A 20,619-nucleotide genomic window follows, 5' to 3' on the forward strand; every position below is an offset into this window, starting at 1 on the left:
AAGAGAAAGCCTTCAGTTGGAAAACCAGGAACAAAGGCTGGACCGTTTAGAAATATTGAGTAGCGTCACCCACAAACCACCTGTACAATGTCTTATACAGACATTGTTTTTCAAGTTACTAATAATGTTATGAAAGGACAATGAACAACTGCTGGTTGATATTTTCTGGCTGACCCCCCCCCCACAGTATTTAACATACAAAAGTGAGACTTCTACAAGCGTTAGTAATAGGTGCTTTGGGTGAAGATGCACTAAAGGCTCCTCAAATTATATAAATGCACTTGATGATGTTCACAATTTGTTTTGTGGTTGGTCTACCATATTTATCAATGACTCCCTTGTCACTAGTTTGTGCACATCTTATGTTCAATTGTCATAGTTACGTAGCCCGATGTCTCTGAACTACTATTATAACACTGCCCCCGTGATGATGGGGTAACATATGGGATTGTCCTGCTTTAGCAGTTTAAACATGCATTATCATGTCATCCGACTAAGTCCCGCAAAAAATGTCTTAAACACTTTCATATGAAACAAAAGCGTTCTATGCAAGCTGTGTGTGTGTTCAGTTCCACACGGAGGGAGGTTTTATTAGATGGTAGGGCTTAGGATGTACTAGTGTCTTACCGTTATGGGCCTCCCCTGTCACCGTACCCTCTCCTGCTGGGTTGCCATCCTGGTCTCTCCACTTCCAGTCGATGCCCCGCACCACACGCGCCCCGGGCACTATGTACTTCATCACCTGGGAGCGGAACAGACGCCTCTGCCTGCGCAGGTTGGCCTCCGCCTCCTTCACTGCTTTACCTGTAGAAGGGAGAATGAGGTTGGTCAGATTGCTTTGCATCATTCAAATCTAATGAATAATGATTCATAAACATACTACAACTAGTGTCTCAGCAAAAAGAGTGCTCCTCGCACACACCTTAAAAATACTTGTGTGTTTTGACTGTTTCTTGACAGCAGTGGCGAGAGCTTAGACCCCCAAAGAGCAAGCAGAAGTGGCACGGACAAACTCCCCAGAGAGAAACCTCAAGAGAACCCACGAGCAGACTCTTACCTAGCTGGTCCTCACACACACCACTGACGGTGCCGTAGATCTCCAGGCCTGACAGAGACAGGTAGTGTGTCTGCCCGCTGGCATTCTTCCCCATCTGCTTGATGCGGATGTGTCTCCAGCCCTGTTTCTCCTCTTTGGACGGGTCCAGAGGCCAAGTGGCTGTGGACCTTCACAACAGGACACAAACTGACTTTCAGAACCAGCCTTATAGGTTTTGGATCCTGAGTTCTTCCTGACCATAGGCTCCTGGATATGGGCCCTTCTGACTGGAACAAGGCTTACTTACCCCGGCTCGTTGAGGCTGCAGTCCTCCACGTGGTTGTAGAGACTCATCCAGGTTTGGCCGTCTTTGGACACCTGGAACACCCAGTTCCTGAGGGCGGAGCGGCCGTAGCCACGGGCGTGGCGCAGGGTGTAGGCAGAGGGGATGACCCACAGGCCTAGGTCGATGGCAAACCAGGCGTTCTTATCATCATTGGTGTGGCAGTTGAGGGCAGAGCTGTCCCGACTCAGGATGTCCTCCAGTCGGCCATATGGGAGGTTACGACCCTCAGAGGAGGTTACTACCACCAGGCCGTAGGCTGCTGGGTTCACCCACTCATAGGCAGTCCTGGAGACAGAGGAAACACACAAGATTAATACAAGGTTATTTTCTAAATACTTTCGTGTATTGTATAATAAGCATTTAGCTGATCATCAGGTCTTTACACAAAGACGATGGGAGGAGACATACTTTGCATTGGTACCAATCCAGTAGACTATTCCGTTCTCGTCAAAGTCATGCTGGTGTCTGAATGTAAAGGTCTGTCCCTCTCTTAGCTTCCTGACGAAGATGAAGGAGGATCTATCAAAGTCATACCACTGCTTGGCCACCTGGGGGAGAGAGAGGAGATTACTCTGAGACTGTGTGAGTGTTTGCTCAAACTGATCCACTCAAATATGCTGAATGGACAGATAGTGTGATAAGAGAATTATCTAATAAAGGTAAATGAATAAAGAATCCATTATTAATTAGTAGTTATGTAGCATGGGTAATGAATAATTAAAGTACTGAACGTTAGTCCCATAAGGTCTAGTAGAGACCCGGAAGTGAGAGGTGTGTGTGTGTGTGTGTGTGTGTGTGTGTGAGAGAGAGAGATTAGTGGGCCTAAGGGAACTGTAGACGTGTGTGTGTGTGTGTGTGTGTGTGTGTGTGTGTGTGTGTGTGAGAGATTAGTGGGCCTAAGGGAACTGTAGACGTGTGTGTGTGTGTGTGTGTGTGTGTGTGTGTGTGTGTGTGTGTGTGTGTGAGAGAGAAGAGACCGGGAGTAGCCTTCAAGGTTCTCCTAATCTCGGGGGAAAGGAACAGGCAGCACTGGATAGTGAGTAACAGTGGTGGGAAGTCAGGGGAGGGATACTATTCACCTACTGTTTGTGTGTATGTATGTGCGTAGGTTATCTACTGTTTGTGCGGAGGTGTGTGCGTAAGCGGAGAGAGGGGATAAAATTAACTTTTGTTAATGTTGGGCAGAACGTTCTCTGAATAAACTGTACAGACCTTTTGCAGAAAGCTGAGTCCTTGCCTAATTATTAACCCATTGTCTTACAAACCTTGGGAATTAGTCAAGGCTTATTGATTGTTTGTTAATTATTATCATTGGGATAGAATAATTCCCTTGACATAGTGAGAGAAGATGAAACATGGTTAAGGTAGAGGGGGTGGTACCATCTTGAGGAGGTACTGCTCCAGAGACTCCACGGTGGCCAGGGGCTCCATCTTCAGCATACGCCCTGTACGGTCGATCAGCGCCGTCTCCCCAGGCGCACGCTCCAGACGGAAACGCAACCTCCTCGTCAGGATCTAACACACACACACAGGAAGGACGAATGAGTTAGGGATAGGCATTTGACCTTTGACTGTTCGAGTACTTGCATTCCTCATGAAGTTGGTTGAGAGAATGCCAAGAGTGTGCAAAGCTGTCATCAAAGCAAAGGGTGGCTACTTTGAAGAATCCATAGTATAAAAGATACATTTTGATTTGTTTAATTTGTTTAACCCTTTTTTGGTTACTATAGGATTCCATGTGTGTTATTTCCTAGTTTTGATGTCTTTAACCTGTTTGGGATAGGGGGCAGTATTTTCACGGCCGGATAAAAAAAACGTACCCGATTTAATCTGGTTACTACTCCTGCCCAGAAACTAGAATATGCATATAATTAGTAGATTTGGATAGAAAACACTAAAGTTTCTAAAACTGTTTGAATGGTGTCTGTGAGTATAACAGAACTCATATGGCAGGCCAAAACCTGAGAAGATTCTATACAGGAAGTGCCCTGTCTGACCATTTCTTGTCCTTCTAGGGCATCTCTATCAAAAATACAGCATCTCTGCTGTAACGTGACATTTTCTATGGCTTTCATTGGCTCTAGGAAGGCGCCAGAAAGTGGAATGACAGCTCTGCATTCTCTGGGTGAAAAACAGCTGGGGTTTTTGTGAGTGGTCCTTCTGGGAACAATGACATTGAGGCGCTCGTGCACGAGACGACTCCATTTTTTTCTTTCAGTGTTTGAACGAATACGTCGTCGCCCGGTTGGAATATTATTGCCATTTTACGAGAAAAATCGCATAAAAATTGATTTTAAACATCGTTTGACATGCTTCGAAGTACGGTAATGGAATATTTTGAATTTTGTCACGAAACGCGCGTCACCCTTTGGATAGTGACTTGAACGCACAAACAAAAAGGAGCTATTTGGATATAACTATGGATTATTTCGAACCAAAACATTTGTTGTTGAAGTAGAACTCCTGGGAGTGCATTCTGACGAAGAACAGCAAAGGTAATCCAATTTTTCTTATAGTAAATCTGAGTTTGGTGAGGGCCAAACTTGGTGGATGTCAAATTAGCTAGCCGTGATATCTACTCAGAATATTGCAAAATGTGCTTTCACCGAAAAGCTATTTTAAAATCTGACACCGCGATTGCATAAAGGAGTTCTGTATCTATAATTCTTTAAATAATTATGTTTTTTGTCAACGTTAATCGTGAGTAATTTAGTAAATTCACCGGAAGTTTGCGGTGGGTATGCTAGTTCTGAACAAAACATGCTAATGTAAAAAGCTGGTTTTTGATATAAATATGAACTTGATTGAACAAAACATGCATGTATTGTATAACATAATGTCCTAGGAGTGTCATCTGATGAAGATCAAAGGTTAGTGCTGCATTTAGCTGTGGTTTTGGTTTGTGACATATATGCTTGCTTTGAAAATGGCTGTGTGATTATTTCTGGCTGGGTACTCTCCTTACATAATCTAATGTTTTGCTTTCGCTGTAAAGCCTTTTTGAAATACGACAATCTTTCAAATGGTGTAAAATAGTCATATGTTTGAGAAATTGAAATTATAGCATTTTTAAGGTTTTTCGTATTTCGCGCCAGGCGCTACCATTGGATATTGGTGAGTCCACAAGAGGTTAATATTATTCTTCAATGTATAAAATAGTAAAAATAAAGAAAAACCCTTGAATGAGTAGGTGTCCAAACTTGACTGGTAATATGAGAGATATATATATATAAAAAATAAAGGGGCATTTAAGATTTATTCATTGAAACCGTAATATCAACTGGTTATATTATACTGTGGAACACAAACTTCAAAAAGGTAGTAACCTCAGCAGTGGTGCCTGCTTGTAGCTCTGCTATGCCATAGCATTGTTTTGTTCATTTAGCAGACAAAACACTTATTTCCCGAGCCCTTATCACTGTCAAGACACCTATTTTATAGTAAAAATAACCATGATGTAATAAAACAGAATAAAATAGGACAGAATGTGAATCGCATCTCACGTCTAGAACAGTTATTCTCAAAAGAGATCATTTGAGTCAGTGCTCAATTTGTCAAATTGAAATACATTTTTCAGAGTTACAAACCAAAATATGTCTTCTGTTAAAATGTAGTTTATTATACCTGTTCCTTGTTATTTTCTAAACAGATTAACAATTCTACATTGAACACCGCATGGATTTGAATTATGGCCAGAACATCTGGTTGGCTTAACGGTCAGCTTAATGATTCTAATGAAAATACACCGTCTTCATCAAACTAATGTTTTCGCATATTTTCAGTGTGGAACCTGTTGGGTAGGGGGGGTTATAGGCTAGGCAAACCAATTCTAAATGCCACTAGCAGTTTACAAAGTAGGGTGGTCACTACTGTTAGTTACCACAGCCAAAGTCATAAACCCTGCCCGTTTCTACAAAATTCTATTTTAACTGTAACCTTCAATTAAAATCGAAAAGTGTATTTTTGTTTTCATAACTGTTTTTACATTTTGACTGGGGCAACCGCAAAGTAGCCTAAGCGGAAAAATATGCATTTATTCCAAAACTGCACATCATTGTTGGAACACATATTTCCCTACTTCAGTCAACCGTTCCATTTAGAATTTGTGATAAAACTGTCATCATTTGGCAAGGAATGTAGCTTGTGTATCCCATCAGTTAGATACAGAAATAAATGCCTATAAAAACATAAGCGCACACAGCACACGTGTAGAGGGAGCGGTCAGAACATAATTGAGTGAGACACGGAAGGAAAAGTGAATTTAAAGAACATAACTGTGTGATGCTTGGCTTGGTTTATTTGTTGTTGTGTCCCGCAAATGCACATGTACAAATGAACACTAGAGTCAAAAGCAAATAGTTTCACAGTACAGTGCATTCGGAAAGTATTCAAACCCCTTCCCTTTTTCCACATTACAGCCTTATGAAAAAATGATTTTCCCTCAATCTACACCCATAATGACAAAGTGACCAGTTTATATATATTTTTTGCAAATAATGATGAAATAATGAAATACCTTATTTACATAAGTATTCAGACCCTTTGCTATGAGACTCAAAATTGAGCTCAGGAGTATATTGTTTCCATTGATCATCCTTGCGATGTTTCTACAACTTGATTGGGGTGGGGGGGGGCTTGGTCAGGGTGGTGGAAGAACCTTCCAGAAGGACAACCATCTCTGCAGCACTCCACCAATCAAGTCTTTATGGTAGAGTGGCCAGACTGAAGACACTCCTCAGTAAAAGGCACATGACAGCCCACTTGGAGTTTTCCAAAAGGCACCTAAAGAAACAAGATTCTCTGGTCTGATGAAACCAAGATTGAACTCTTAGGCCTGAATGCCAAGCGTCACGTCTGGAGGAAACCTTGCACCATGCCTATGGTGAAGCATGGTGGTGACAGCATCATGCTGTGGGGATGTTTTTCAGCGGCAGAGACTTGGAGACTAGTCAGGTTTGAGGCAAAGATGAACGGAGCAAAGTACAGAGAGATCCTTGATGAAAACCTGCTCCAGAACGCTCAGGACCTCAGACTGGGGTGAAGGTTCACCTTCCAACAGGACAACGACCCTAAGCACACAGCCGTGGCTTCGGGAAAAATCTCTGAATGTCCTTGAGTGGCCCAGCCAGAGCCCGGACTTGAACCCGATCTAACATCTCTGGAGAGACCCGAAATTGCTGTGCAGCAACGCTCCCCATCCAACCTGACAGAGCTTGAGAGGATCCACAGAGAATGTGAGAAACTCTCCAAATACAGGTGTGCCAAGCTTGTAGCGTGATACCCAAGAAAACTGCCAAAGGTGCGTCAACAAAGTACTGAGTCTGAATACTTATGTAAATGTCATTTCAGTTTCTAAAAACCTGTTTTTGCTTTGTCATTATGGGGTATTGTGTGTAGATTGAGGCGGAAAAACAATACATTTTAGAATAAGGCTGTAAGATAAAATGTGGAAAAGGGGAAGGGGTCTGAATACTTTCCGAATGCACTGCATTTTGAAAAAAATGTGATCTCTGGTTAAAGATCGAGTTTTGACATTAGTTTGAGAACTCATGCCCATCCCTAGAATGAGTTTTACTGAACTTAAGCTTTAAACAGGTCGCGGGAACAAACAAAAACTGACCATCACCACTATACTACTGAGAGGTGTGGTGGAGGAGACTGACCTGCAGGTTATAGGTAGAGCCTGGGGTGTCATACAGGTGCAGAGGTAACCTCTCAATGGACTCCAGGACTGCTAGTAGTTTGCGGATTAAGGCAACTGCGGGTCGGCTGAATGAATGGGTCAAACCAGGAAGTCAGCCACTGACAGGTTTTTGTTATTTAAAAATACATTCATAAAAATGAATTATATAAAAGTCTGAATTATTACCTTTCATCATCTTCGTTTTCACTGAATGCGGCTTTAAATACATTTATTCTTTCCATTAATGGTTTACAATTATGTTTCATGTCAAGTTCCACACTCTGAAAAAGAGAAATATTAATTGAGCTGGAGTTGGACTAACGAGGAAGTTGAGGAACATTGCAGAAATTGGTTACCCAGACAGAGTTGAGAAAAGGTATGAAAGAAAGAAATCTGCAGCCCAGATGGAACCATATTCACTGTATAGAGTACTACTTTGGGCCAAAGGTCCCTGTACACATCATCCATCCCACTTACATTATTAAGGACTGTAAAAAGTGCTTGCACTAGGCCACTGCTGCACATTTCATAGGGGGAGATGGTGTTCTCATCCTTGAGAACCACAATCAAGTTTTCCAGAGCCGTTTTCATCAAGTCTCTCCATGTGTTTTCTCCCTCGATACACTGCAACAGAAACAAAACAGCACATTTAACTTTCACTGAGTCATCAAACCTGTAGCTTACAGCTTCAGACAGAACAACCAAGAAAACAAAACAACTACATAGAGTGAGTCAATCAAAATATCTACTTAGTTTTTTTATTAAAGTACCGATTTTACTGTAAATTGCATTGAAGCGCACTTTCCATAAAGTGCAAGTAGACATGAATTGATCATGTGTGTTGGGTGAGCGGACCAGGGCGATTCCCCCACATACCTGTCTGTTGGTAATCATGTTATCCAACTCTGACATACATTTAGGTTAGAGTTGATGTGCTTTTTCCCCCTACCTGTTTGTTGGTATGCAGCTCCCAAGCAGACTCCAGCTGGGTGGCGATGTTCCTCAGGGTGACCACCACCCCCCTGGGCATGCTCTCTACCGCCTTGAAGTGGTCATCATACAGGTCTCTGGCCATGGTCTTCACCTGCGTTTGACATTTCTAGCCATTTAGCAGACACTCGTATCCAGAGCCACTTACAAATCAGTGCATTCAACTAAGGTAACACAACCACACATCACAGGAACAGACAGAGGGGCTCTAGGCTCGCTGGGTGTTAAGGAAAAAGTGAGGGATAACTAGCATAAAACTGCTGTTAGGCTTGGGCTGTATACCGGGGTATTTGGAAATGGACACAGGATGGTTTTTCCAATACTGTTGAAACTATTCGATTTAATTTTTTTATATACATTGGAATATTTGCAGCTACTATTTAAGTAAAATACAGTCAACCTGTCAGGAGATAAAGAAGATTGTGTTCTTCGTTTCACCTGTCAGATATGCTTCATAATGAAACATTTCTGGTAGTAGTACCCAGTCACGTGGTGTTTGTTTACAAGCACACAATGAAGAGAGACCAGAGCCTTATGAGTCGCTCAGTGTTGTGCAGCACCTGCCAGGTGATCTAGTTACAGTATGGAATTCACAACTAAATGTTCGCCAGCTAAATATCTTAGAACTATTAACTGTCTAAAATGTGCCAAATGCTCTGCAGTTGTACATTTGGTTCGCTAATGTAGTAGCTACTTAGCTATCTAGCTAAGTGGTTAGCTTCTTCCAAAATATATGTCTAATATTAGTTTTGTGCGTGCAGTAAACTGGGAGTAGCATTTTTGAGTTACTTGTAATAACGTCATGAGCTGGGATGTCTGTCCTGAAAATAGTTTAGGTCAGAGACTATAAAATGTTTGCAATGCGATCGTTAGCATTCTCTAGGGGATTTTATATGTACTTGTTAGCATTGCTAACCTTTGGGTTACAAAGGCTCAGGGGAGTTCGAAAACAGTGCCCCCTGTGTTTAGTGCCGGTATTACCTAAGATCCCAGTATGGAACAAGGCTGGTATGAAGGCATGACAATCTGGATACTGCCCAAGCCCTCCTGCTGTTATATTAAACAGAAGAATGATATGACGGCTAAACTAGATGGATAATATGTAATGTGTTCTAAAGCAAAGAAATATATACAAAAATAAAAATGTCCCTGTGACAATAGACAAACTAATCTTCTCAATTCAGGAAGGAGGAAGTTGGCTTTAAACAACAACAAAAAATACTGAACAGCAGACGGACTCAACCACCTTTTGTTTTGTTTTCTCCAATTTGGATTTGAGCTTTCTTCCCCTCTTTCCAGTCCAGCCAGTCACAAATTCTGACCCTGTACAACAGAACACAGAGAAGGAAAACTTTAAGACAATCCCCATGAAAGGCAGGGCGGACTGGGAGAGGCACTTGATGGCTTACCACATCATTCTAGTAGAGGATAACTTTATATATATTTTTTTATACACACATACACACTACATGGCCAAAAGTATGTGGACACCTGCTCGTCGAACATCTCATTCCAATATCATGGGCCTTAATATGGAGTTAGTGCTCCCTTTGCTGCAATAACATCCTCCACTCATCTGGGAAGGCTTTCCACTAGATGTTGGAACATTGCTGTGGGGACTTGTTTCCATTCAGCCACGAGCATTAATGAGGTCGGGCACTGATGTTGGGCGATTAGGCCTGGCTCGCAGTCGGCCTTCCAATTCATCCCAAAGGCTTTCGATGGGGTTGATGTCAAGGCACTTTGCAGGCCAGTCAAGTTCTTCCACACAGATCTCAACAAACCATTTCTCTATGCACCTCACACTTTGTCCACCAGGGCATTGTCATGCTGAAACAGGAAAGGGCCTTGCCCAAACTGTGGCCACAAAGTTGGAAGCACAGAATCGCCTAGAACGTCATTGTATGCTGTAGAGTTAAGATTACCCTTCACTGGGACTAAGGCGCCTAGCCCCCTTCAAACCATGAAAAACAGCACCAGAGAATATTCATCATCGACCAAATTTTACAGTTGGCATTATGCATTCGGGCAGGGGGAGTGGCCTACTACTTAACAGCTGAGCCATTGTTGCTCCTAGATGTTTCCACTTCACAATAGCAGTACTTACAGTTGACCGGGGAAGCTCTAGCATGGCAGAAATTTGACAAACTGGAAATGTGCCTATGACAGTGCCACGTTGAAAGTCACTGAGCTCTTCGGTAAGACCATTCTACTGCCAATGTTTTTCTTTGCAGATTGCATTATTTTATACACCTGTCAGCAACAGGTGTGGCTGAAATAGTCAAATCCACTCATTTGAAGGGGTGTCCAAATACTTTTTTTTTTTTTTTTTAAATATGGAGTTTCAGGGTTTCCGTTAGCCGGTAATAGTCAGCTTTAGGCAGTAATTTTTTTTTTTAAAGGCCAATTGTCCGGGGATAGAAAACAAATCCTATTGAGATAATGCTTTTTAGCCTATTAATTGATGGAAATACATTTGACTGGTCATACTTATTGGTCTATGAGTTCATTTGCATAATTTAGTGGAATTGAATTGCAGGGTGTACATTCATTATGGATCTTATTAATTTTGGGCCATGATTAAAATAAGCCACTCGATTTCTCACCTGGTAATTTAAGTGCACCTCCCATTCGCTATTCAAATGCATAGGCAACAGTAGGGAGGCTTCAGCGCTCCACACAACACTTTGCAATGAGCTGGAGGCAGTATGCATTTAGAAAACATATGGCTACCTAATTGTTGAAACCAGAATGTGGCACTACATATGAGACATTACCTTGCTTCAAAGTAGCCTAGGCAAAACCTAACCATATCTGTAGAGCAGTGGAGGCTCCTCAGAGGAGGAAGGGGAGGACAATTCCTCAGTGAATTATTATTTATAATTTTTTTATAGTGAAACAGTCATTTTTAAATAAAACTATACTATAAACATGTTCACGTCACCAAATAATTGATTAAAACACATTGTTTTGCAATTAAGGTCAACAGTAGCCCAACAGCACTCTGTAGGATAGCACCATGGTGCAGCCGGAGGACAGCTAGCTTCCATTCTCCTCTGGGTACATTGACTTCAATACAAAACCTAGAAGGCTCATGGTTCTCACCCCCTTCCATAGACTTAAACAGTAATTATGACAACTTCCAGAGGATGTCCTCCAACCTATCAGAGCTCTTGCTGCATGAACTAAAATATTATCCATCCAATTAATCTAGTAGTGAAAGCATAAGCATAAGCTACAGCTAGCACTGCAGTGCATAAAATGTGGTGAGTAGTTGACCCACAGAGAGAGAAAGACAATAGTTGAACAGTTTGGAAACAAATTAATTTCTTCAAAAATGAAGGAGAAGAGAGTTTTTTTTTTTTTAAACGTTCACTTAGCAAATGCAGATAGCTAGTTTAGCTTACTCAAACAGAGGGATGCCATGTTATCTAGCTGGCTATCCAACACAACACTGGATCTCTTCCAAGTCAAGGTAAGCTTTTGGTTTTACAAATTTATTGCCACCAAGACCCACCGGTGCAACTGCTAAACTGCTTACTGACTGTACACTGTACTGCATGCTTGTAGTGGGTTTACTAATGTGTTAGTTATATTAGCTATGTTGTCTATCACATTACTTTAGCTAATATGGTGACAACAATGTAGGCTGTGTGTAGGTTATATGGTTTGACGTCCACAAGCGAAGGAAAAGGTGAGAGGAAAGCGCTTAGATGTGAGAAGGAATACAACATGGCTACTATGAAAGTGAACTGTGTGTGTGATCAGAGGTGTATTCATTCCGCCTATTCTGTTGAAAAACATTTCTTAAAATGGAAGCAAACGGAACAGTGATAAACCTACCTGAATTTGTCCAATAGAAACTCTCATTTGCAACTGTTGGACTAATAATTACACCCTAGATCAGCTAGATGCAGGCAGGAGTGTGCAAGGCAGTATTGAATGTGTCACTGTCTGTCCATGTGTCACTGTCTCACCTAATTTCTCTCTAGACCTGTGTGTACCTATGTTGTAAACTTTTCATAGGCTAGGTTGTAGCAACCTCATGATGGGTATAGGAACATTTTGTAGTAGCCTAAACCTACATTTACATTTACGTCATTTAGCAGACGCTCTTATCCAGAGCGACTTACAAATTGGTGCATTCACCTTATGATATCCAGTGGAACAACCACTTTACAATAGTACATCTATATATATATTTTTTTTTGGGGGGGGGGTTTAGAAGGTATTGATGTTACATTGAACTGGATGAATGGAATATGAATGACAGGCCTCCAATATGCTGTAATAGAAATAAAGCCATGCTCATGAAAAAAATAAATAATTGTCATCTTAAAACGGCATCGCCGTGGAGGCAATTATTTTTTATTTCATTGTCCAGTAGCCAGATGTACACTTGTGCATAGCCTAGTGCTTTGTGTGCATTGCTGCACTAATAATGTTAAGAAATAGTTGATCAACATTTCAAGCGAAACGTTGTGATGTATTGCATCAGATTCATTGCTTTTTAAAAGTTGTATGAATTTGGGATCTATCGTCCCACAACTGTCGTCCCACAAATGTCTGTTTGGGATATTTCTTTCTTGACAAGCTGACCAAAGACTAGGTAAACGTTTTTTACTATTGTGGTAGTAGATTGGATGTGCCACTTATGTCAAAAGGCTAGGGGAATCTAAGCTTTCCCTAAGTAAATTGAATTAAATTGCAAAAATTATATAGCCTAATTAGCATACTCCTGTCTTTACAGAAATAAATAAAAACAGTTTGGAAAGCAAATGTTATTGCTGTAAAGAGAAGACAATGAAAAAAATACTAATGTCTTTTAGTTATCAAAATGATCAACTTAATTGAGTGAACAAGAGTAGGCCTGTATCTTATTGGCACCAGCAGAGAACATGGGCCATATCCCCAGTGAGTGTGCACTGCGCATATTCACTCTATCATTGTTGGGTCAGTGACACATAAGTTTGTTTTAGGAAATAATTTCCTCCTCCAGTTTAGATGGATGTCATATTCTACTTATCTCCCCTTCTCGGAGGCCTAAAAACAGATTCTGCTGTCTCCAGTCATATAAAGTTTAGTAGAATTGCATGACATAGGTTTATTTCTTTGCACAGGAAAAACATATCTGATATAGCTTATAGTCCAAGCCTCTACACGCTCAGCCATGCAACAGTGATTGAGTTATATTAGCCTAAATTATGACTATCCAATCTACTAATCACATTACGATTAGTAGGCTCTTACATAAGTCTGCAAATGCGATGATGCATGGAATGATTTATTATAAAGGTGCATTTTTACGGTGAAAATGTGCTTCCCGAAACATGAAAGTCACACGCAGTTTATGTATAGGCTAGAGATTTTGCTGTTCATTACTGAGGAAAAGTAAATGGGTGCGATAAGGACACACATCGCATCCTCGATTTGTTCTGTTAAGATAAATTACCATAATATAAAATGTGATTTTTGTGCACCGTGGGTCAGAATCAGGTTATGGTAAATTTCTCAAAACATCCGGTAAATTAAAATTCTGCCAGTCAAATGTCCAGGGCCACATTTTCATAACAGAAACCCTGAGATGAGATAAATGAATAAATAATAAAATGAGAGATTAATTTGTAAACAATTTAGGCACATTTAACTACAGATTTAAATACAACAAAATGATATGATCTATATGCACTGAAGTTCAAACTAACTGACCTAGTGATGTTTCAGCGGTGAAGGAGTGCTTGGTGCCCCTGTTGGACTCGAACACGAAGCCGGGCAGGTCCTCCTTGAGGATGGTGGCCTGCTGTCCGTCAGAGTTGTGGATGGCGATCTCTCCCTCCTTCAGGCAGGTCAGGGACCAGTTTCCCACCGTCAGCTTGGTGGGACCCAGGGCAGACAGGATGGGCTGGCTGGCTGTCACAGGCTTCACCTGGCTCCGGGCACGCTGCAGCTTCTCCAAAAACTCACTACGACTTTCTGGGTGGGTAGTACATTTGAGGAATTGGAACAGTTTGATGTTGGTTATGATATCACCATTATAATACGGTTATTCACTTGTTACAACTGCATGTATGTGAGTGGAGGGAGCTCATTCTGGCCTTAATTCCAAATAAGGAGATGGAGAGGAATAAGTAATTAGTTGAGGAAAGTTCAAGTCATAACATACCAGGTCAATTGAGAAGGTATGTAGCTAGGTCTACCTGAGCTGTCGGAGCCTCCCTCTGGGCTGCCGCTGGAGTACATGGTGGCCAGCTTGCCGTCCAAGATGAAGCGGAACCATCCATTGGAGCCGTTGGAGAGCTCCAGGGCTGCAGCATCACTCCAGATGTACAGGCAGTCCCTCCCCCTGATAATGGACCAGTCACGCCAGTGGTAGGGCTTCCCCTGCTGCACCTCTTTGGCATCCTCCTGTGGCTCGTCTTCCTGGTGGAACCAGAGACATTTACTTTAGATTTTAGTCATGTAGCAGATGCTCTTATCCAGAGATTTTAAATAGATTTAAATATATTTTCTTTGCGGAACGCTTTTTATTACACAGAAATCACAAAGCTCTATCAGTGTATATTTGGACTGCATTATGTTGTTGTTCTTACTGCACCTTCTCTGGTTTGGACACCTCCTCGTTCTCATCGTCTGAGGTGGGTCCAGCCAGAGTGGACACCTTGTTGATGACGCCCAGTCTAGCCAACTGGTCCAAGAAGACATCTCCTCCTTTGTCCACCAGGTCTCTGATGATCTGCAGTGCCAGCAGGTGACCGTCATCATCGTCCTGTACAGGAAGAGAAACCACATTTAACTTAGCCTGTGGATTACTAGAGAGCTGGTGCAACTAAATAGCTTTTTAACAGGCATTAGGTTATCGTTGGATGTTGTTAACAGTCACACACGAGAATGCACGCACACCTCCTGATCAAGCATCTTGAACACACACATACACAAAGAGATGGATGTTGTGTAGTGCCGTACCTCCTGATCCAGCACGGTGGCGGTTATCTCCACTAGCACGGTGGGCAAGTTGTGACCGGCGTCAGAGTCACACACCTCCTTCAGCAGCACTTCACAGCTGTAGTGGATCATCTTCCTGATCAGAGCCAGGCTAGCTTTCCTGTAAGGGACAGAGGGACGACATGTTAAAGCACCAATATGTCACTTCTTGGGCAACCTAACCAAATGCCCATAGAAATGTGAGTTATAGATCTGTCATGATCATTGAAAGCAAGTATAAGATGCGATAGAACAGATCTGTGTAGTTTTTGCATCTTTTGCTTTTGTACACCAGCTTCAAAACAGCTGAAACTACAATATTTTTGATTATTGAAAATATATTTCACAGCGGTTTAGACAGTACAATGATTCTCTGAACGAGAAACTGAAATTAGGCAAACTATTCGAATTTTAGCAACCAGGAAATGGAGGCACGATTTCGGCATATTGCACTTTTAATGCAAGGGTTTCAAAACTTTTTCAGTCTGACAGTATTTCAATCTGAAGACATTATGGTTTGAAGTGACAAATGCTTTAGAAAAGGGATTGGGAAGTTCAAAATATCATCAGGCAATAATGTTGTATGATCTTCTATGTAAAAAAGAACCTTATCGTTGATGATGTTCTTTCCCCCCCAGTCTGATTAAGAGCCTGGTCTTGTGGGCATAGTAGAGAGAAACCGTACGTACGTGTTCCTGAGAGTCTTAGAGTATCTTTCAGTGATGGGGTCATAATATTTTGTTGCTTAAACCATTCAAAAGATAGCGCCACATGTTTAGGAAGAAAAAAGAACTCGCTCTGTTTATTACAACAGCATCTAGCGGCTACCGGAGGTTACGGTTCTATGAACCAACCGCAAAACTTCTCTCGCAACCCCATTTTCAAATCACGCGACCCATAGTTTGGGAAACCCTGTGTTAATGGATTTGTATTTGTCCCTATTCAAATAAAATTGCATTCAGGTCCTCAGTAATATATACATCTCTGTGAGTATAGACAAAGGTCCTTTGGTCAAGTTACTCTCAAAGTTGTCCTTACCTAATAGAAGGTAGCATGGTTTGCTGAAAGGTTTGTGCAAATACTGGTAGCAGCCTCTTCAGGTAGATGGGGGCCATCTCAGGGTCTCCTTTGGGTTCGCTGCCCTCCTCTTCCTCGTTCAAGTCTTTCTTCTTCTTGTCCTCTCCTTTGTTAACGGGGCACATCCAGTCTCCTTCAGAACAAAAGAGAACACAACAAATTGTGAAATAACCACTGTCCTTTATTCTCTGATGGGCATGAGCCACTGACGACCAAGGATTTTCATGGAAGTCAGTCGGCAGCACAGCTGTTCATATATTGTTAGAACTCACCAGGAGACTGGAGGATGGCTACCACCTCACTGTGGCCACGCTCCCTTGCTTTGTCCAGGGGAGTTTTCCCATCTTCATCTCGGAGGTCAGGGTTGGCTCCATGTCGCAGCAGAGTCTATAGACACATAGAAAAATTATGCTTACTAGGGGAACTTATATCGGTCTGCCTGTATTTCCAAACATCATATAGAGGAGGATAGGGTGCACACGCAAAAACTTTATCCTATGTTTTCTTTACGTTCATTGAATTCAATATACACCAGCAGCCAACAGTCCAGCTGCTGGGCCTTTATCAAGGGATGTTGGTGGAAAAAACAGCAGTTTGAGCGTTACAAAAGATTTCCTCTCAAGGTTAAAGAGACCTTTGCTACTTGAGGCCGTCCAAAACAGGCAGCGTAGTGGAGGGAGGAGGACCTCTGACCTCTGTTGACATCAGCACCTCTCTCACACAGGAACTCAACCTGGGACATCAACCACAACAAACAGGGGTTATTCAACAGGGTCTTGATAATGAAGGCACGCAAAGAACAACTTTTTGGAACAGACGTTTATTATTGGACTCTCCTTGTTTCAGTCCATTTTCTTCTGTTTGGTGCCGAATGAATACAACTGTGTCGTGGTCTGGTTTCGAGGTGACAAGCCATTATTTAACCAAACCATAGTAATCCGTCTGCATTAGGCTGCATACACAGCTTGTTGCTATGGACACCTATTGACAGAACCTTGAGCACTGAGCCCATTATTGCAGCACAACAGGGAAGAGATGCTGTCCTTAAAAGGATACTTTGGGATTTTGTAAATGAGGCCATTTATCTACTTCCCCGGAGTCAGATTAAGTCATGGATACAATTTTTGTGTCTCTGTGTCCAGTATAAAAGGAAGTTAGAGGTAGTTTACTGAGCCAATGCTAACTAGCATTACTGCAATGACAAAGTACCTTTGGAAAGTATTCTGACAAAGTACCTTCGGAAAGTCACTCTGACAGAGCTCCAGAGTTCCTCTGTGGAGATGGGAGAACCTTCCAGAATGACAACCATCTCTGCAGCACTCCACCAATCAAGTCTTTATGGTAGAGTGGCCAGACTGAAGACACTCCTCAGTAAAAGGCACATGACAGCCCACTTGGAGTTTGCCAAAAGGCACCTAAAGAAACAAGATTCTCTGGTCTGATGAAACCAAGATTGAACTCTTTGGCCTGAATGCCAAGCGTCACGTCTGGAGGAAACCTTGCACCATGCCTATGGTGAAGCATATTGGCGGCAGCATCATGCTGTGAGGATGTTTTTCAGCGGCAAGAACTGGGAGACTAGTCAGAATCGAGGCAAAGATGAACAGAGCAAAGTACAGAGAGATCCTTGATGAAAACCTGCTCCAGAGTGCTCAGGACCTCAGATTGGGGTGAAGGTTCTTCTTCCAACAGGACAACACCCTAAGCACACAGCCAAGAAAACAGCCAGATCCCGGACTTGAACCCGATCAAACATCTCTGGAGACCTGAAATTGGAGACCTGTGCAGCACGGCTCCTCATCCAACCTGAAAGCATCTGCAGAGAAGAATTGGAGAAATTCCCCAAATACAGGTGTGCCAAGCTTGTAACGTCATACCCAAGAAGACTCGATGCAGTAATCACTGCCAAAGGTGGTTCAACAAAGTACTGAGTAAAGGGTCTGAATAGTTATGGAAATGTGGCATTTCCGTTTTTTTATTTTATTTATACATTTGCTAAAATGTCTAAAAAGCTGTTTTTCTTTGTCATTATGGGGTATTATGAGGTCATTGTGGGGTATTGTGTGTAGATTGACGAGGGGGGAAAAAACGATCTAATCAATTTTAGAATAAAGCTGTAACGTAACAAAATGTGGAATAAGTCGAGGGGTCTGAATACTTTCTGAAGGCGCTGTATATGGGCATCTGCATTGCGCTAATGCTAGTAAGCAATTGTTCTAGCGCTAGTTAACAACTTCCTTCAACTGCGCGCAGAGACATAAATGGTATCCATGAGTTCATCTGACTCCGGGGAACTAGATAAAGAGTGCCTCATTTCCAAAATATATCTTTAATTCCCCTGGCACAATGAGCCATTCTGTTCTGTTCGCACGCCTAATGGCTAATCTCTGTAAAGAGATGGAGGGATACGAGACTCAGTCTAAAATAGCTTACCATTTCCTGTGTGCCAAATGCAGAGGCCCAGTTCAAAAGAGTCTGCCCGACGTCATCCATGAAATTCACTTCAAAAGCTGCAACACAGGAACCATTTTAAGCAATTGAATAAGCGTGCGCAATAACAGCGGACACTTTTTCATAAACATGACACATTTACCATTACGCAAAACAAACGGCTGAAATGAATTAGGAAAAAAGGCACCATTACACCAGATTGGACAAACTTCCTCTGCCACATCATCATGTACCCTAGCCTCCTGACAGACCAACATACAGGATATATCTGGGTCCCAAATGGTGCCCTATTCCCTTTACAGTGCATTACTTTTGACCCCATACTATCCACCCATCCACCTCCGGTGTCGATGGCATCAATGAGAGCGTCTGTGTCTTTGCTGCGGATACAGTCGATGAGCTGTCGGTGGGAACGCTCCCCGGAGCTGTCCAGCCGTCGCAGGCCCGGGATGCGTCCTGTTGAGCCAGCGGTGGATTTGGGCAGAGCTTTGCGGCCCTCGAACAGCAGGACCAGCAGCAGGTCCACCAGACGCATGGTGTCCAGAACACAGCGCTCGTCCCCCTGCATCGCACTCTCCATGGAGTCAGGCAGCGCAGAGCGTAGCAGATCCTATACATACACACACAGGAAATACACACACAGAGAGACAAAACAAAAACACCACTTCTATTATTATCCCATTATTCTTTATACTAGTCATAGTGTCACTTCAGAATAGCTCTCATTACAATACAGTTCTCTTCACTAATATATTCTGAAATAAGATCCTTTCAACGTTTTATGTTATTTTTATTATTGTTAGCTTTCAAGATATTGCAGTTCATATATTAAACATTCTGTGCCAATAAAATTGCTATGGAATACATTAGGAATTCTTACTAATACAGAAATGTGTCCCAGAGTGCTCATAACACCAAATACAGCTACCACAAATCAAACTGCAATAATTTGACAAGGCTGAGGACTTAAAATAAAAGCCATCTAATAAAACTCTTCTCAGGGAGTAGTCTGAGATATGAGCTGGTCCTTAAAGACTCACATTGAGAAAAGTATTTTCTCCCAACAATGGGCAATTTGATTTGTAAATGTTTTTTCGTTTTTTTTTTAACAAGACTAAATGTAAAATGTCCTTACATGAGTGACAAGGGGAGAGCCTCTGCACAGCGTGGACAGCAGGCTAACGATGGTGGACACCTGGTTGGAGAGTTTGGAGTCGGCAGCGGTGGGTTGGGCCCCAGTGGAGGTCCGGCCTGGCTTACAGGTGGAGGAGGGGCCGGAGACCATGCCCCCTGCCGCCGCCATCCGGGAGAGCAGCTCCTCTGTCAGACCGTGCTTGGCCAGTGGCGCGGGGTCCACCCCTCGACGGGTGAACCGGTCCGCCAGGGAGGCAAAGCAGCGCAGAGCACCATCAGACACCTGTCAATCAATGGGTTGCATTTTTATCAATAACAATGTAATCATTTGCAACCAGACCGTCAAGCTTCTTTCCAATTTATATAAGTGATTGGATTTATATACCACTTTTCCAGTAGTTCAAAGCACTTTATATAGAAATGGGGAAAACGCATTCATCCACCACCAATGTGCATGATGACCACCCCCCCCCAACCAATGACCCCTGAGTGGGTGTCCCATTCACCTGGTGGTCTTCGTGTTTGAGCAGACTGGAGAGGGACTCCACACAAGTCTCCAGAGAGGAGTCCTGGGGCTCCATCTTGCTGCACAGGCGAGACACCACAGACATGGCAGAGTGCAGGGTGTCCTTATGGACCAGATGACCGCTGTCCCGGATGAAGCTAAGCACACAGTTCAGACCCCCAGCCTCAAACACTGCACCAGACTCCCTGGTACAGATCAGCTCCAGCACCTGACAAATGACACCACAAATAATGATTATTTATGATGCGAGGCCCATCTTTTTTCTATGGATTTCACAACGAGGACTCTGCACCTGACTACTTTTGAGTATGAGCATGTTCTGTAATATTCTACCACATACATAAGCCCTTCCTAAACAAGATATATTTGTTGTGAAATATGACCTACATATTCAA

The 20,619-nt window shown here is 42.5% G+C and overlaps 1 protein-coding gene across 11 annotated transcripts in view; it reads right to left on the reverse strand.

Moving 5' to 3' along the window:
• The window catches only part of LOC100380626 (E3 ubiquitin-protein ligase HECTD1), a 43,620-nt gene that overhangs the window by 14,156 nt on the left and 8,845 nt on the right, over positions 1–20,619 (reverse strand). For all 11 annotated transcript variants that reach the window (XM_045723595.1, XM_045723594.1, XM_014211181.2 and 8 more), the window contains exons 4-24: positions 20,205–20,432; positions 19,700–19,981; positions 18,904–19,174; positions 18,547–18,623; positions 16,748–16,846; positions 16,386–16,500; positions 16,075–16,246; positions 15,019–15,157; positions 14,651–14,821; positions 14,253–14,475; positions 13,765–14,028; positions 9,302–9,378; positions 8,015–8,149; positions 7,543–7,689; positions 7,252–7,346; positions 7,046–7,151; positions 2,763–2,897; positions 1,791–1,930; positions 1,344–1,667; positions 1,058–1,224; positions 628–804 (exon numbers count right to left, since the gene is read on the reverse strand). In XM_045723595.1, the coding sequence (XP_045579551.1) occupies positions 628–804; positions 1,058–1,224; positions 1,344–1,667; positions 1,791–1,930; positions 2,763–2,897; positions 7,046–7,151; positions 7,252–7,346; positions 7,543–7,689; positions 8,015–8,149; positions 9,302–9,378; positions 13,765–14,028; positions 14,253–14,475; positions 14,651–14,821; positions 15,019–15,157; positions 16,075–16,246; positions 16,386–16,500; positions 16,748–16,846; positions 18,547–18,623; positions 18,904–19,174; positions 19,700–19,981; positions 20,205–20,432 (3,544 nt within the window). The remainder of the gene's footprint in view (positions 1–627; positions 805–1,057; positions 1,225–1,343; positions 1,668–1,790; positions 1,931–2,762; positions 2,898–7,045; positions 7,152–7,251; positions 7,347–7,542; positions 7,690–8,014; positions 8,150–9,301; positions 9,379–13,764; positions 14,029–14,252; positions 14,476–14,650; positions 14,822–15,018; positions 15,158–16,074; positions 16,247–16,385; positions 16,501–16,747; positions 16,847–18,546; positions 18,624–18,903; positions 19,175–19,699; positions 19,982–20,204; positions 20,433–20,619) is intronic.

The sequence above is a fragment of the Salmo salar genome, chromosome ssa09 (assembly GCF_905237065.1).
Source record: "Salmo salar chromosome ssa09, Ssal_v3.1, whole genome shotgun sequence".
NCBI classification, from domain to species: domain Eukaryota; kingdom Metazoa; phylum Chordata; class Actinopteri; order Salmoniformes; family Salmonidae; genus Salmo; species Salmo salar.